This window comes from Ctenopharyngodon idella, chromosome 10 (assembly GCF_019924925.1).
Source record: "Ctenopharyngodon idella isolate HZGC_01 chromosome 10, HZGC01, whole genome shotgun sequence".
Classification (NCBI taxonomy): domain Eukaryota; kingdom Metazoa; phylum Chordata; class Actinopteri; order Cypriniformes; family Xenocyprididae; genus Ctenopharyngodon; species Ctenopharyngodon idella.
The window spans coordinates 10,771,292-10,788,456 of NC_067229.1; the positions used below are offsets into that span (position 1 = coordinate 10,771,292).

At 37.3% G+C, this 17,165-nt stretch overlaps 1 protein-coding gene across 3 annotated transcripts in view; it reads left to right on the forward strand.

Moving 5' to 3' along the window:
- Nucleotides 1-14,663, forward strand: part of lingo3a (leucine rich repeat and Ig domain containing 3a) — a 34,227-nt gene extending 19,564 nt beyond the window's left edge. The window contains exons 1-2 of one of the 3 annotated variants that reach the window (XM_051910984.1): nt 3,562-3,700; nt 10,996-14,663. In XM_051910984.1, coding sequence (XP_051766944.1) covers nt 11,040-12,857 — 1,818 coding nt within the window. In that variant the 5' untranslated portion in view covers nt 3,562-3,700; nt 10,996-11,039 and the 3' untranslated portion in view covers nt 12,858-14,663. Of the gene's footprint in view, nt 1-3,561; nt 3,701-9,571; nt 10,039-10,995 lie in introns of those variants that run through there. The other 2 variants (XM_051910982.1, XM_051910983.1) reach the window with 2 other exon arrangements.
- Nucleotides 14,664-17,165: the final 2,502 nt, after the last annotated feature.

Here is a 17,165-nt window from a genome sequence, read left to right on the forward strand (position 1 = left end):
TGCAATCAAAATAGAGTAAATGACCTTTTGAAAATAATTTGACGCCTCAATTAAAGGTTTAATCGATTACATTGTGATGCCAGTAGGTGGCGACTGTTAAAAAATTATTTGTCATTGAATCATTCATTCAAGAGATTCATTCAAAAATGTTGATTCATCTAGTAATGAAACAAGTGAAGTATTTATGAGCGATATATGTACTAGAACTGTTTTTATTTTTATTTTAATTATTAATATGATTATTAATTGTTCTAGTATTTAACACTTACATTTATTGAAATTACAAAAAAAATGTGTATATTTGCAATTAACAAGCAGTGTGAATGAATAAAAAACGACATCCGATGACAGAAAAAATAAAGAAATATAAAAATAAAAAAAGTTTTAATTATTATTAAGGGGGGATATTATGACACACTTAACTAGTTACTTTGGAATATATGTTTCCATATTCCATAATGTTATTACATACTCGCAAGTTGATGGTGTTTCATCGAGTCATGGTAATAAATGCTTTCAATTTATGACACCTCACTCATGTGTAATCACAATCTTTATACCACTTCTGTAATCCTCTTAATTTATTTCCTCAGCTCTGAGGATCTCTAACACGTCCAGTGACTGGTGGCACTCCTGTCAGTGCCGCGTCTCAATTTGGAGGGGCTTACAGAGAGGATGTTAATTTACGGGTACTGCTGGCTGTGCCCAAATGCCAGGGGTGCCATACATGGCTGACCTACTTTACTATTGCCCTGTCCACATGCATGCTGACTGCAGTGCTGCTAGGACTTGTACTACCCAGTGGAACTCATTAGCCACCGCGTAACTACAAGGAGAACTGATCTAGTGAAATACCGAAGAAGCGGAAGGTCATTTATTTATGGTGGAAAATATTGTGAGGTGTGCGTTTTGACATTTTGAAGATGATACCATAGGCACAAATTAATTTATTTGCTGGAGAGAATAAGTTTGGAGATTCAGGATTTGGGATCTCTGGGACGTGTTGTGCTGCGTTCAGTCTGATGAGTCATGCCATAATGGAGTATGACATTCACCATCATTGCAATCTGAGCTACTTCAGTGAACACACTCCAGTGACTTGTGAATGCTGAAAAACAAAAAACAAGATGTTGATAATGAGTACTTACATTTTAGACTAAATATTTCCAGTTACTATTTTAACTCTGCAAATGAAAATAGCTCCAAACTAATCAATCGTTGCGCGTCTCCAAGTACACAGAAGTGATGTTTCATTCTTGAATTAAATGAATGCTAATGTGTTTTTGAACGAATCTACTAAGTGATTCAATTTCTCAATATTAAAGACAGCAACTTGTTTACTTCCTAAATAAACCTGTGTTTTGAATAAATTGTTTATAGTGAATAATTCATTGGCTCACTCATAAAGACACCCAGCTAACAATTTTTGGTTCCCAGTACATTCAAAAAATGCATTTTTAAAGGGTTGAATTCTGTCATTAATTACCCTCATGTCATTCCACACCTTCGTTCATAGATTGTAGAAACAAAAATGGACCCTTTTTACAGACTGTGATGGCACGTTTTAACGGTCATCAATATCGTAAATCCTGCAAAGTTTTTTATATATTTTTTTAAAAACGTAGGTACATTTATAACACTATACTTAGTATTATATTACCTTTGCATCAAATTACAAAAATCTAGTTTACGCTGCTGTGAGGGTGTTTCTAATACAGCGGCTATGGGAGTGACAGCAAAAATGACATCTTTCTCTTATCTGACCGCCGTTATCAATCGCTCTCTATCTTTTTCCTCTTTTTGAAAGTTGTGAAAACACGGTTGTGGAGTTTTTCTTTTGCTATTTGAGCAAATGGAAACACAAAAAATATGTAAATGGAAATGTAAAAAAAGGTCTATTAAGATATTTTTGATGAAATCCGAGAGGTATATGACTCCTCCATAGACAGCAATTTAACCACCACTTTCAAGGTCCAGAAAAGCAGTAAAGACATTGTTAAAATAGTCAGCGTGACTGCAGTGGTTCAACCTTAATTTTATGAAGTGACGAGAATACTTTTTGTGCACAAAAACAAAACAAAAATAACGACTTTATTCAACGATCTCTTTTCTTCCCTGTCATTATCCTTACGCAGGTGACGCAGTAAGCACATTGAAGGCTTCCGTGTTTACGTCCGAACGCCGGCTCAGTATTGGCCAAAGCTGATCAGCACGATGAGTATCACGACGCATGCGTGTGATGCTGACACAGGAGCTGGCCAATAATGAGTCGGCGTTCTGATGTAGAACCTGGAAGTGCTGGATGTAAACAACGTATGAGAATGACACAGAAGAGAAGATATTGTTGAATAAAGTTGTTATTTTTGTTTTGTTTTTGTGCACAACAAGTATTCTCGTCACTTCATTAAATTAAGGTTGAAACACTGCAGTCACGTCGATTGTTTTAACGATGTCTTTGGTACCTTTCTGGACCTTGAAAGTGTTGGATTATTGCTGTCTATGGACAAGTCATATACTTCTCGGATATATCTTAATCTTAATCTGTGTTCTGAAGATGAACAAAGGTCTTAAGGGTGTGGAACGACATGAGGGCGAGTAATTAATGACAGAAATTTCATTTTTGGGTGAACTAACCCTTTAAAATTCATTTTTTGTTAGCCAGGAAAGTTTTCTTTATGGAAATAAATGTTCTTTTTAGCTTTGCAAAATATTTAAGCTAAAAATAACCATTAGTGAACTTTCTGTATATGTTCTCCTTAGGTTATTGCAAAAAAACTCCCTGCAATGTTCTGGAAAGGAGATTTTATGGTTATAAAAAAATAAAAATAAAAATAAAAATAACCTTTAGAGAATGTTCTGTATAGATTCTCTTTAGGTTATAAAAAAATCTTACTGCAATGTTCTGGGAAGGTTAGATCAGAACGTTCTTATTTGGTTCCCAAAAGAATAACCAAATGGGAACCATATAGAAACATTAGGGAAAATCTTTTTATTTTTCAGTGAGTGATTCAGTGACTTACTAATAATAAACAATCTTGTTTATTAATGATTTATTAACAATCTTGTTTCATTCCTGAATGAATTTGTTTTTGAACGAATCAGTTGTAAAGTCATCGACTCACTCTTAAAGACAAATCACTTGTCAGCATCATCTGGATTAGCAATGTAATTTGCAGAAAGAATTGCTAAATTCCCACCTGCTTATCCCAGTGCTGTTGGAGTAAATATCAGCAATATTTACTCACCTCACAGCTAATCAAATTCAACGATTAGAACTTAATGTTGAATTAAAAAAATGCTAACATGCTTATGCAATCAGTGTGAATGGTCTAACATTTTAATATGAGCGCCAAAATAAATATGCTTGCAGTTTGTAATAAAGGCCCATTTGATCATTGTTTAGTGAAGGCAAATGGCCCTTTAATGACAAAATCATTAGATTGTATCTCAAAGTTGCACTTTAATACTGGTGTATATTAAAGACTTTCAATTATAATGGTGTAAATGAGTCAGACGTTGCCTGAAGGCTGTGAGTCAGACAAAACTGTACGCATGGCAAGACTTGCGTCATTGGTTTCTCACCATTTTTCTCTCTTCAGCTACATTCATGTGACTTTTTGGCCAAGAGCCATTGTTTTCAATGTCATTATCAACATCCTGTGGAGAAACTGTGCCCTCCATATGTCGATGGAAATTGGCTGTAAGTAGCATTTGTTCATCTGGTAATGAAACCAAATGGCTCTTTTCTTAAACTGATATTCTATAGTGAGATATTCTTTCAAGGTCAAGATCTTTTGGCCTTAGTTACATATTTATGTAAACATTTTCAGAGTGTTTATCAATGAGTCTGTTATATATATATATTCATATATATAAATCCATGCTTAGCCTGGCACATGAACTAACCACTAGGCTACATCAATGCAAAGTTTTGATTAGTGAAAACAACACCATGAAGATGATGCCAGCAATGGTTGTCTGTTTACGTTCAACACTCTTGATTGCCACATTTAGTACCAACCCTGTTTTTGACCTAATTATCTAGATCCTACATCATAGCTGGAGCCAAGGATCAGGTCATCTAACCCAAATTCAATGAGCCAAGATAAAACCAGCATTAAGCGCCTTGCCAAGCAGCTGTCAAGTAGAGCATAAATCAATTTATTCACAGGATTGTAATCCAATAAAAGAGCGAATGTTCAAGTCTGTATATCACTATTCTTGTTGGAGATGGTCCATGAGGGAGCCGTGGTCAGTGTCTTTGTGCTGGTAGGTCATGTTCATGGACCATGATAATCTGAATAATTCATCCCATCAGGAAACTGAGCAATGCCAATCGATGGTAGCATAGAGAGCCTTTCTGTTCTCACCTGTATTAAATATGCATGTTAAACAAGTCATGTTCCCAGTCTGCGGTGAACCATTGTCTTTCTTCCCTGAAACACAATTGATACTCTATCCCCTCAAGAGTTGTGTGTGATTGTTCTGCGCCGCTTCTACAATAGCATGTCATCTCTCATTAGCTTTTAGCTGATTAGCATGACTGTTCATGAACCAGATCAGGTGAAGTTTCATGAATGCTTTTAACCTTCTTTTGTTAAAGGTGATATTATTTTTTTCTGTTAACGTTGTGCAGAGACAACTGCAAGTAGGGCAGCACGATTTGGGGTGTGGGGAGTCGAATTGTGATCGAGCTTCAGGTTTGTTGTGCTTGTTTGTATAAGAAATATTACTATTAAATTACTATTGTAATATTACTATTGTAAATAAGAAATATTACTGTTGTAATATGTGACCCTGGACCACAAAACCAGTCATAAGTCACACGAGTATATTTGTAGCAATAGCCAACAATACACTGTATTGTTGATTTTTCTTTTATGCCAAAAATATTTAGGACATTAAGTAAAGATCATGTTCCATTAAGATATTTTGTAAATTTCCTACCGTAAATATCAAAAATTTATTTTTGTGAGTGGATATGCATTGCTAAGGACTTCATTTAGACAACTTTAAAGGCGATTTTCTCAATATTTTGATTTTTTGCACCCTCAGATTCCAGATTTTCAAATAGTTGTATCTCGGTCGAATATTGTCCTATCCTAAAAAAAAAAACAAAAAAAAAAAAACATACATCAATGGAAACCTTATTTATTCAGCTATCAGATGATATATCTCATAAATTGACCCTTATGACTGGTTTTGTGGTCCAGGGTCACATATTTCACTGTAAAATAAAGAGTATTTAAGAAAAAATACTTTTATTTTGCAATTCAACTAAAAATTGCCATACTAATATTTATGCCTGTATTAATTTATTATTTTTCAAACATTAAAACTGAAACATTTATTTATTTAAATCATGGCCTTTTGCGATTTGATAATCAAGCCATTCATAGGTTTAAGGCCTGTTCACACCAAGAACGATAACAATAAAGATAACTATAATGATAAATATATTTGCGTCCACACCAACAAACTATATAGTCTGTTTATTCTAAGCTCACGTGCTGCGGTTTTAAAGTGTGTACAACATGTTGTTGCTGTTGTTGTTGCATTTACACGGTTTTAACCAGCAGATGTCCTCAGCATGCTGTTGCGGGTGAATAGCTAGTGCAGTCGATCCAAACTAACAGTGAATTTAGCCTGACGAAGTCAAAATAGTGGAATTAAAAAACAACGCCTAGTCTTTTTCACTGCAACAATGATACCTGAGGTAATTGTATACACTGTTTGCTAGCCTGGCATAATGATCTCATCCTTAATACTTCTCACCATTTATTCAGAGGGTATGACCGATTGTTTTCCATACATCCATTTTCTTTAAAGTAGTTATCCTTGAAAAGGGGGTTTGACTTGTCGAATAGTGGCTTTTTTTTGGACCTCGGCGATTAAAGGATTAGTTCACCCAAAAATGAAAATAATGTAATTTATTGCTCACCCTCATGTCGTTCTACACCCGGAAGACCTTCGTTCATCTTCGGAACACCAATTAAGATATTGTTGATGAAATCCGATGGCTCAGTGAGACCTCCATTGCCAGCAATGTTACTGCACCTCTCAAGATCCATAAAGGTACTAAAACATATTTGAAACAGTTCATGTGAGTACAGTGGTTCTATCTTAATATTATAAAGTGACAAGAATACTTTTTGTGTGCCAAAAAAATCAAAATAATGACTTTTCAACAATATCTAGCGATGGGCCGAGTTCAAAACACTGCTTCAGTGCTTTACAAATCGAATCAGTGAATCGAAGCGCCAAAGTCACATGATTTCAGCAGTTTAGCCGTTTGATAGGAGATTGAAACAAAAGATTTATAAAGCTCATAAGCTTCATGAAGCAGTGTTTTGAAATTGGCCCATATAGATATTGTTGAAAATTCGTTATTTTGTTTATTTTGTCGCACAAAAAGTATTCTCGTCGCTTTATAATATTAAGATAGAACCACTGAAGTCAGGATTTTGAGAGGTGCAGTAACATTGCTGGCAATGGAGGCCTCACTGAGCCATCGGATTTAATCAAAAATATCTTAATTTGTGTTCCCAAGATGAACAAAGGTCTTACGGGTGTAGAACGAGATGAGGGTGAGTAATAAATGACATTATTTTCATTTTTGGGTGAACTAACCTTTTAAATTATAATGGATTCTGATTGGTTGTCAGTGTTTTAAACAGTGTTTTTAAACAGTGTATCCAACAGCTGGAAAAAAAAAAAAAAAAAAAAAAAAAACGTTCTGAAAGGGTCCCAATGATATCGTTTCTCTATATCGTTATCGTTATATCTGTGGTGTGGACAGTGCTATTCTTTTATATTCAGAACGATTTTTAGAATTATATCTTTATTGTTATCTTTATAGTTATCGTTCTTGGTGTAAAAGGGCCTTTAGAGTGTACATTTGGTTTAAACATGTTTTCCAAACATCAGCTTCAATTAATTCATTAATACTTTTCACCATTTATTCCAAGGGTATGCATTTTTTGTGTGGGATTTTTTTTTTTTTTTAGTGCCGGGTCTGGAACATTATCATGGGTTGTGTTGAAACGTGACCCATTAAAGTCTAAAGTCTAAATTTTCGATTACTTTCCAGTCCTTATCTTTATAATTTACTCATCCTCATGCCGTTTCAAACTTGTATGACTAAGTTATTTCTTCTGTGGAACATAAAAGAAGATATTTTGAATAATGTTTTTGTCAAAACAGTGGAAGTCAATGGAGTCCAAAACAACAACATTTGGACCCCACTGACTTTTCAAAATATCTTCTTCTGTGTTCCAGTTGTTCAGGTTTGGAATGACATTAGTACTTTTGCGGTCATAATTCTTAAAGCCGTAATTGTTTGCTCTTCACACAGCCAGCCCAGCATACATGATGTCAGCATTTCTCAGTCGCTGCTCCTTGTTTGTCATCTCTTTGAACTCCCAAACGTCTGCTGAATCCGAGAACATCCCTGGTCTCAGTTGGCTTCTGTTCTCCAGCAGCACGCTAATGCCCTTGTCAGCTTTTGTTTGGCCAAGGGTACCGTTGCCTCTCTGAAGTACGACTTCCCCTTGAGATGGCACCTCCAGGGAGTCCACATTCACCCTGAGCATCCGTCATTTGCCCCTTCCTCATCCTCGCTCTGCTTCATCCTGTCTGACTGTCTCCTCACGGGCTACTGTAAGGTTTTCCCCCGAGCTGCAGATGATAGATGGGCTTGCGGAGCAGCAAGAGACAGAATGAGGAGGATATGTACGGTTATGTAAAGAGATGTGTGGGCAGCATTTGAAATCGATGTGAGTTGAAGAGTGCCATCAGCAGCACTAAACTAGTGCAGATCCAGTGGTGATATATGGGAAAGTTGACGCCTCCACACACTTCCCTTCAGCTTACGGCCCCACCATAAGTTCTCGCACCTGCCCTAGAGTTTTTTTTTTCCTTCCAGTATGTTCATTATTCCTTTTTATGTGCTTTCTCTCTAATTAAGGTACTAGGTTGCCTTAATTGCCCCCGGTCTGTATCATCTGTTTAATTGTGTTTTTCCCATCCCAGATAGACTTTTCTCTCTGATGTTTGTGCGATTTCAGTCTGTGCTTGTGCTGCTATTTTTTCATTCTCATCATTAAACCTGGTCTTGTTTATATCTGAATTCGACAGAAACATCAAGCACCACCTAGTTACGCATTTTCCCCACTCAAAACAAGTACTCGTTCAAAAATGTGAATGTTTTTCATTTCCTTTTCACTTCGTCTTGCTCTAAATAGTGTGGCTCCACAGGATGCATTAATTTTGGGTTTCTTATGGTTGCAATAAAAGTACCTAAAAAGTACACTTATCTTAAAGTAGGCTATCTTAAGTAGATTTAAAATGGTGACACTTAAAGGGATAGTTCACCCAAAAATGAAAATTCTGTCATAATTTACTCCCCCTCAAGTTGTTCCAAACCTGTATAAATTTCTTTGTTCTGCTGAACACAAAGGAAAATATTTGGAAGAATGTTTGTAACCAAGCAGATCTTGCCCCCCATTGACTACCACAGTAGTCAATTAAGTAAACTTAAAATGCTCATATGCTAATATTTATATTTTTCAGCTTTATTTGAATATATGAAAAATATTTTTAGTAGTTTTATTTTTGTTTTAGTTAACAATAACACTGGGATTTATTTTAAAGAAATATAACATACTTCTCAACCAAAGCACTCCCCCCAAAAATTTACTTCAGTTTACTTTAAATTTACTTTAAATGACAAAAAATATTTGTGGTTGTCAAATGTGAACAGACCATGGTTAATGTGATTAACTATGCACTAAAAACCACCTTCAGACCAATTGATTTGAGGTTTAGCTTTTAATGCAATTTAGACATTTGTAAGTGTGGTTAAAATGCACTGTAAAAATGTAAAAAGTACTTTTTGCCATCTATTGTAGATTTTGCAGCAGTGTTTTTCCTTTTCTTGATATATTTTGAGAACATTGATGTTCTCTTGTATTGATATTTTATGTATAACCAGCCTCTCAACAGCTGTTATGGGAAAAAACACTAATTGCTTGATTTGCCCTTCACGTATCGACTAACAGCTGTTATGTAATTCTCAGGTGACATTCTACCTTGCTGAGGTGAACAACAGAGCAAAGAGGTAGCCGTGTCTCTCATTTACTCCTGACAACTTTCGGGTCAAGGCCAGATCCATTTAAATTCCATTGCAGATGAACCTAAAATTGGAACTAAAATCTATTTTAAAATCATTACAGATTCATTTTTACTCACTCTCATGACTTCAGTGGAACACTAAAAAGATATTTTAAAATGTTTTTGTTGTTTTGTCCACATAATGAAAGTCAATAGGGTCCAATGCTGGTTTTGGGCTCTATTAATGTTGATTGTACGGACAAGAATCTTTCTTCAAAATATCATCTTTTGTGTTCTTTAGAAGAAAATAAAAGTCATACAGGTTTGGAATGACATGAGGGTGAATAAATGTTGACAATGTACATTTTGGTGTAAAAGATCCTTTTTTAGGGGGCAATATTTTTTTTTATGTATCTCTAACTATGCAATGATATAGTTAGGGTACCTCTATTCCAGCAATCTGGAGTTATTGCACGTCAGCGTGGCACATAAATTCATATGGGAGCACTTTCCTGAAGACAATTAAATTTAATAAGCTGTTGAAATATGCTTTGTTGACATCTCATGAGGGGGAGAGATGTTGGGGGTGGAAAGAAAAGTGGCAGGGTATTAATCATTGACTATAATATTAGTATTCATGATTTTCTGACATCATGACCCATGACACCTGAGTCATAGTCAGGTGCAGTTTTCTATTCACCTCACTCACGTCACTGCTGATTGTTTGAAGCAGTTGTCTACTGATTGGACAGCTTCTTAGTGTCAACTGATACGGGTTTGAACCAGGGGTTGGTCATGTGTTTGAGTTACCGGAGATGATGGGGGAGGGAGAAAAAGAGTTGTGCTGGGGTACATCTTGAAATGTCACTGTCAAATGTTCAATAACCTGGTGCTCAGAAAGGGGACTAATAAACTTCTGAACCCAAGGTGAGTCTCATTATGTTAAGCTTTAGCACCAGCGTGGGCCTAAATGTTCTGAATTTCAATGAAAATGCACATGGGATGTCTTCGATTGCACATTTGTAAAGATTAAGTTAACATTAAAATATTTGTCCTTTTTAGTCTTTTTATTGAAATGCTAACTAACAGAAATTGGGCATAATCATAGTGACTTTGAATCCATGCCTAGCTCAAAGCTTGATACAGAACATTTATTTCTTGGCTTATAAAGATAAAAAAGAAGTCATGATCTTAAAGAGGGGATTAAGCCATCTGAGATTTCTGAAAGTTCATGTGTAAAGTGCTCATGACATAGGCCTACTAAAGCTTTTTTTCCTTTTTTTTTTTTTACAATAACGATTTTCACTGAAAATGTGTAGCAAGTTTCTGTTTCATATTGCATTTAAACTTAACCACTTGATGTTTCAGTTTAAACTGTAACATAATATTACAGTTTAAAGGCCTGTTCTCAGCAAGACAAATCTTGGCCATAAAAATGGAGCAATATCATCATCCAACTTGTCTGTTCAGATATATGTGAACACAATGTTAGATGGGGTGGATGAAAATGCAAATTCACTCCCTGACAGTAGATGGTGCTTATAGAAAAGCAGAAATACCCCAGTTAACCCTGTATACAAAGTAGTGCTGAGCCTTATTTATTTCATTAAGAGTTTAAATTCATTAAAATGGCAGTTTTACTGCTTGTAAAGACACTAACTTGACTGCAAGATTGTTTATCTTTACTGGTCTGAAAATGTGTTGCATCTAGCACCACTTTGGCCTACGTTTATGGACAACTTTAGAAATAGTTATACATGCTGAAACATAAATGTTGGTGAGTAATGGATTGGCTTATTTTATGGTGCTGTAGAAGTGGTTATAGCTGAGAGTTGAAAAAGCCATGATTAATCAATACCTGTTTTTTTGTGTTCTTGTCTCTAGGTGTGAGGTGCAGTGATTCAGCCCCTGTAAGGTAGGGAAGGGGCATGGCGGGTTGTCCATGCCTGAGCTTACCGGGGCTGCTTGTGCTCCTAATCGCTGCATCCATAACACATGGTCAGAGCTGCCCACAGCGCTGTGACTGTATCTCTCATCAGAGAGCTGTGATGTGCCAGAACAAGCGCCTGGGATCTATTCCTGCGGGCATCCCGGCTGACACACGGCTGCTGGATCTGAGTTGTAACAGTTTGCGCTGGGTGGAATACAATGAATTGGCGACTCTCTCGAGACTTGAGGAGCTAGACTTGAGTGAAAATCTCATCAGTGTATTGGAGCCTAACGCCTTCTCCAGCTTGCTTAATCTTAGAGTGTTGCGTCTGCGAGCCAACCAGCTTAAACTTGTGCCCATGGGTGCCTTTTCTCGTCTCACCAACCTCACCACCCTGGACCTAAGTGGGAATAAACTGGTCATCCTGTTAGACTTCACCTTCCAGGACTTGAAGAACCTCCGCAATTTGGAAGTTGGTGATAATGACCTGGTGTACATTTCAAACAAGGCTTTCCTGGGATTGGTGGGACTTCGGGAGCTAACCATCGAGAGGTGCAATCTGACTTCTATAACTGGACAGTCTCTTTCCTACCTTCGAGGCTTGGTGACTCTTCGATTACGCTACCTCAGTATAGCTTCGTTGGAAGAGCAGAACTTTCGCAAACTGGGTGGACTGCGGGGTCTTGAGATTGACCATTGGCCCTTCCTTGAGTACATTTCTCCGCACAGCTTCCAAGGCCTCAACCTTTCTTGGCTCTCAATTACCAACACCAATATTTCCACCGTGCCTACGGGTGCTCTTCGCAACCTAATTCACTTGGCTAGCCTCAATCTGTCTTACAACCCCATCTCGGTTCTCGAGTCCTGGGCCTTGCGGGACCTTGTCCGCTTGAAAGAACTGCACCTAGTTGGTACCAACCTGATATCAGTGCAGCCATATGGTCTTGGAGGCCTGCAACAGATACGATTGCTCAACTTGTCAAACAATGGGTTGGTGACCTTGGAGGAGGGATCCTTCCACTCGGTCAATACGCTGGAGACATTGCGTGTAGATGGCAACCCTTTGTCCTGTGACTGCCGCCTACTGTGGATCCTGCAGCGTCGTAAGACCCTCAACTTCAACGGAAAGTCACCCGTTTGCGCCACACCTTTGGAAGTGCGAGGAAAAGCACTTAGTACCTTTTCGGACTCTGCGCTCTTTGACCATTTCACCTGTCAGAGGCCCAAAATTCGTAACCGCAAGCTGCAGCAGCTGACGGCACGTGAAGGCCAGGTAGTGTCCTTTATATGTAGAGCGGAAGGAGACCCAACTCCAGTCATCTTTTGGATTTCACCTCAACGCCGACGTATCACCACCAAGAGTACTGGGAGAGTCATTGTCCTCCCTGAAGGTACGTTGGAGATCCGTTATGCCCAAGTAACAGACAGCGGCACTTACATCTGCATAGCAAGCAATGCTGGTGGCAACGATACCTACTTTGCCACCCTCACAGTCAGTGGATTGCCACTGGATGGTGCTTTGGCAGCAAATCGCACCTACTACGTGGGTGATCTTAATGACACTAACTTAAATGACACGCGTGTCTTCCTGAAGTTCACATTGGACCTCAAGACCATCCTGGTGTCCACAGCAATGGGTTGTATTATGTTTTTGGGTGTGGTGCTTTTCTGTTTCATTCTCTTGTTTGTGTGGAGCCGAGGACGAGGACAACACAAGAACAATTTCTCAGTAGAGTATTCATTCAGAAAGGTAGATGGACCTGCTGCCAGCGGGGGTCAAGGAGGAGCACGAAAGTTTAACATGAAGATGATATAAAATGGACTCACTGTTTAAAGGGGTAAAGCGCACATTATTGTTATTTTGAACTCAAATATATTTCAAATACCAGTCCTGCATATAGCTATAGGTCAGATTTTAAGACACAGAGGGTTTTAATGGGAGTAATGTAGTTACTAAGAGGTACTTTCCATCAGCAGTTATTTATAATTTAACCTTACTTTTGGTGTCTTGGGACATTTTACACAATCAAGACATTTATAATGAATTACATCTGTGGGGCTGGCTGGCATTAGGTACCCATTTTGAACTTTCCCATGTGAGAAGGCCAAGCCGGTAGTGATGCATAATGACTATTAAAAAATATTACCATGTAATTTCCTACAGAATAAAAAGAAATTTCAAGTATGCTGTTAATATTTTGGAAGTCATTGTGGAATTTAGTAATTTTTAATTTAGTAATAGTTACAATTATTAAATGGGTGCTTTCTGCTTGCCAAGAAATTGCCAATTCCCTCAAAAGTTAATAAAGGTACATTATTGCATTTTGCCTAAGCAATTCAATTTAAGTGCCCAATGGTTTGTAGGCATGGGCATACATTTCACACTGCCAATTAAACAAGGATTTGTTGTTGGATTAGCTTCAAATCTGAACCTGTTAACCACTGGGTTGCTAGAAGACTGTTTAAAGAATTAAAACTTTAATTATATCTTACTTAAAAAGTTGATTTTATTTGCTCTGGATAATGAGGCCTGATAATGAGTGCTTCTGTATTACACTGCCACCTACTTCTGAGTCATGCCCGCATAGAGTAAACACGCACACACGCATACAAAGGTACTGTAGTAACAACATCAAAAGCACATTGTCTTTATAAAGCATTACATATTTATCAGCTAAACACCAATAGCCCCAGTATTTACACTGGGTTGAAGACATTTTGTATCTTATTGTATATATGGCTGTTTTGTGTGTACATTTTGGTGCCCTGTTTTCATTAATGTTAAATTAATGTGAAATACTTTTATTCAATATAACATGTTCTTAAATTAATCAAAGGTGATGTGTGAAAACTCTTAAAGGGTTACTGCTTAAAAAAAAAAAAAAAAATTTTAGCATTTTATTACTGGTGACCATATACCTTATGTCTTTATGCCTCTTCTATGTAAAGTGTGTAAAAGGGAATGTCTATCTCATGAATTGTTTCATGTTCATTTGCATGAGTATACATGTACAAAGCGGGAAACTGAATACAAAGATAGCTTTTTGTGCACAAGTCACTGATCCTTTGATTCATCATGGAGTTCTTATGCTTATATTGTCTGTTTATAAAAAGCATTTATGAGGCGTTGGACACTAAATTTTCCCTGCTCAAGTGCTGCCGCTTAAAACGAAACAGGAAGGCACTTTACAAAGCTGTTCTGCTGCCCCCTAATGTTAAGATATGACAGTTTAAAGAACACAGGGTATTAGGCTCAACCTTACTGCCTTCTATTGGTCAATCTCTATTTAACACAAAGCTTAAATTAATTAGATCATCTGCTCTGTTTGAGCAGATCAAATGCTCCCTTAATGTCTTATTTTAAGCAGCATTGTATGTACATTGCAAACTGCCATAATTTGTCATCAACTACTGTAAATCAAATGATACTAATTAATGCTTTTTGATATTTTTGTATCAAGTCATTTTACAGTTTTATTTAATGTAACAAATGGGGATCCACAAAATTTTTATGTTCTAGATAGTTTTATTCTTAAATATGTTAAGAATATTGTTCTTATATTGTACTAATGACAAATATGCTGTTTATAAAAGCATGTATCTAAGTCCCTGTGTTGGAATTACTTCTTTTTCTGGTTCTTCATGTCTATATCATAAGCAAGGTTATAAATGAATCTGTTTTTTTGACTAATTTATGTAATCTATTGAAAATATGTCAAATGACAGCTCAACTTTTTATTTTATTTATTTTTTTACATTTTCTCAGATGCAAAGAGAAAGTTCAAAATAAACATTTCACAGCAATTTTTGATAAAACTGACATGCTAAACTAAAGTTTGATGCTTTTATTTTTAAATCCAGAACAATTGGGCTGAGTTGTCTTCAGGTTAACAACCAACTTACAAACCACCAGCCCTGATTCTCTAAAAAGTTACTATTTTTGCCTAAAAAGTTTCAATAAGGACAGCCTTGTCAGCATACTTCAATTCGGTCCCACAAACTTAGAATAAAATGACATGACAAGTGAGCAATTGTTGGCCATAAGCATCTGGTACAGTCATCTCAAGCATGTGTGCACAAAAAAATGTCAGTTATTTTCTTATGACACTTTTCTACTGTACCATCTGCTTTCTAAAACAAAACCACACAAAACAAAGTTGTTTACTGCAGGATTTGAAAAGCGCAGACACGAAGGCAAATAATGATATTAAAAAAACATTCAAACAAGTAAAATTTTACGTTCCTGGAGCCCCCCGAACACTGCACAATTTGCATGTCTCCTTAAACACACCTGACTCAGGGTACGTTTACACAATTTAAACGATGTACCACTTTTTTTTTTTTTTTAGGCCTATATGACAACGTTTGGTGTGTCTCAATCAGCTCCATAGTTCAGTAGTCAGGGCACTGACCAGGGAGTCGGCCATTTTAAGGGCTGTCTCAATCGCAGAATCCTTCCAGGGCACTGAAAAGTTCGCTCCCTAAAAAGTCCCACAATGCACCGTGAAAACCAGAGAGCATGGATGCTCACTATGCTCCCTTAACAGAAGTTCTGAAGCGCGAAACTTAAATCACGTGAGCCGACTCACTACACATAATGACGCACGATAGGCCTAGATGTTTTTAAAAATACAAACCATTATTTTATTATATTTCAGCATAAACATACATCACTAGACAGGTAATGAACATAATCTAGCTAACATTAATTTATTTACGGCTGAAATGTTGCATGTATATGTACCAAGCAAATAATTTATCCTACTTTAAATAACATTACAAGTAATGTCAGAAAATATCAGCTCTGCTGTTGTTCATAAATACAATTAAATTACACTTCAACTATATATTTTTTTCCAAAGATAATTTCATTTTAGGCAGTTTTTATCACGCTGGTTTTAGTTCATGTGTTCGTTCTTTAAAAAAGTTTGGTTTTAGTTAGTTATTTGATGCTATAAAAACGGGGGTTTGACGTCATGATTGACAGCCGAGATTGGCAGCTTCTCTGAGTGAAGTAGTCAATGAGGCACCAAGGGACTTTTTTCTGGATCTTCGCGAGGTGACTGGAGCTTTAACTTTAATTTCTACATTTCCATAACTGTTTATTTCACACCGACATAATGAGTTGTTCTGAGTTTGGGAGGGACATTGATATCGCAGCTCCACTTCGTGCTCACTACCGCGCAGACTCTGGCTCCAAGTTCATTATGCGCAAACTCAAGACTCAAGATGTCAGCGCCATATTGGCACACTGGCGGCTTCAGTTACTACAATGGAAGAGAGTGAAGGTGCGTCAGCCATCTTCTTTTACAGTCTATGGGATCTGGGTCCATGAAAATGACTAAAATGCTGTATTATGCATGCCAGGTCAGTTGGCGCTGCCACTTTGTAAACTTTACAGAGCACCGGGAACCTTTAGCCAAAAAAAAAAAAAAAACGTAACGGCTAATGCTAATGCTCCGCCTCTGGTGCTATGCAGGGAAGGAGACCAGAGGCCATTTTGAATGAATGTCAATGGATGAGAGGCTTCACTATGTTGATTAAACAGCTTTTGTGGGGAAATAGCTAATCATTTAATTAATCAACAGCCTGTTTGCTAATCTTCAGCATGTTTTGCACTAAACAATACTTTCGTTGGGAACTATATGTAGATTTTAGCTTGATAAAAATGTATTTTTTTTTTAAGAGAAGGCAGACTAGGGAATGTTGCAACTGATGTCACTGCCATTACACGATAGGCTGAGAGTTGCCGCACGTGATTAAGTTAGCCGTTATGCTTTCTCCAATGGTAAGAGTTACAGACCCTCTCATCTCCCTACAATATACAATCTCTGTCTGTATCTCTTACCACTGGAGAAAGCGTAACGGCTAACTTAATCACTTGTGGCACCTCTCAGCCTATTGTGTAATGACAGTGACATCAGTGCCCGCCATTCAAAACTCCTTCCCTGTGTAGCGCCAGAGCCGGCGCGTTAGCATTAGCCGTTACGTTTTTTTTAGCTAAAGGTTGCAGGCTTGCCTTCCAGTGGCTTTGCTCGAGCCAAACGCACATGCGACTAAACACGTTATACGCATATGCATGCCGTCACCTTTTCACAGATCCGCGTTTAGTTTACACAGAGAT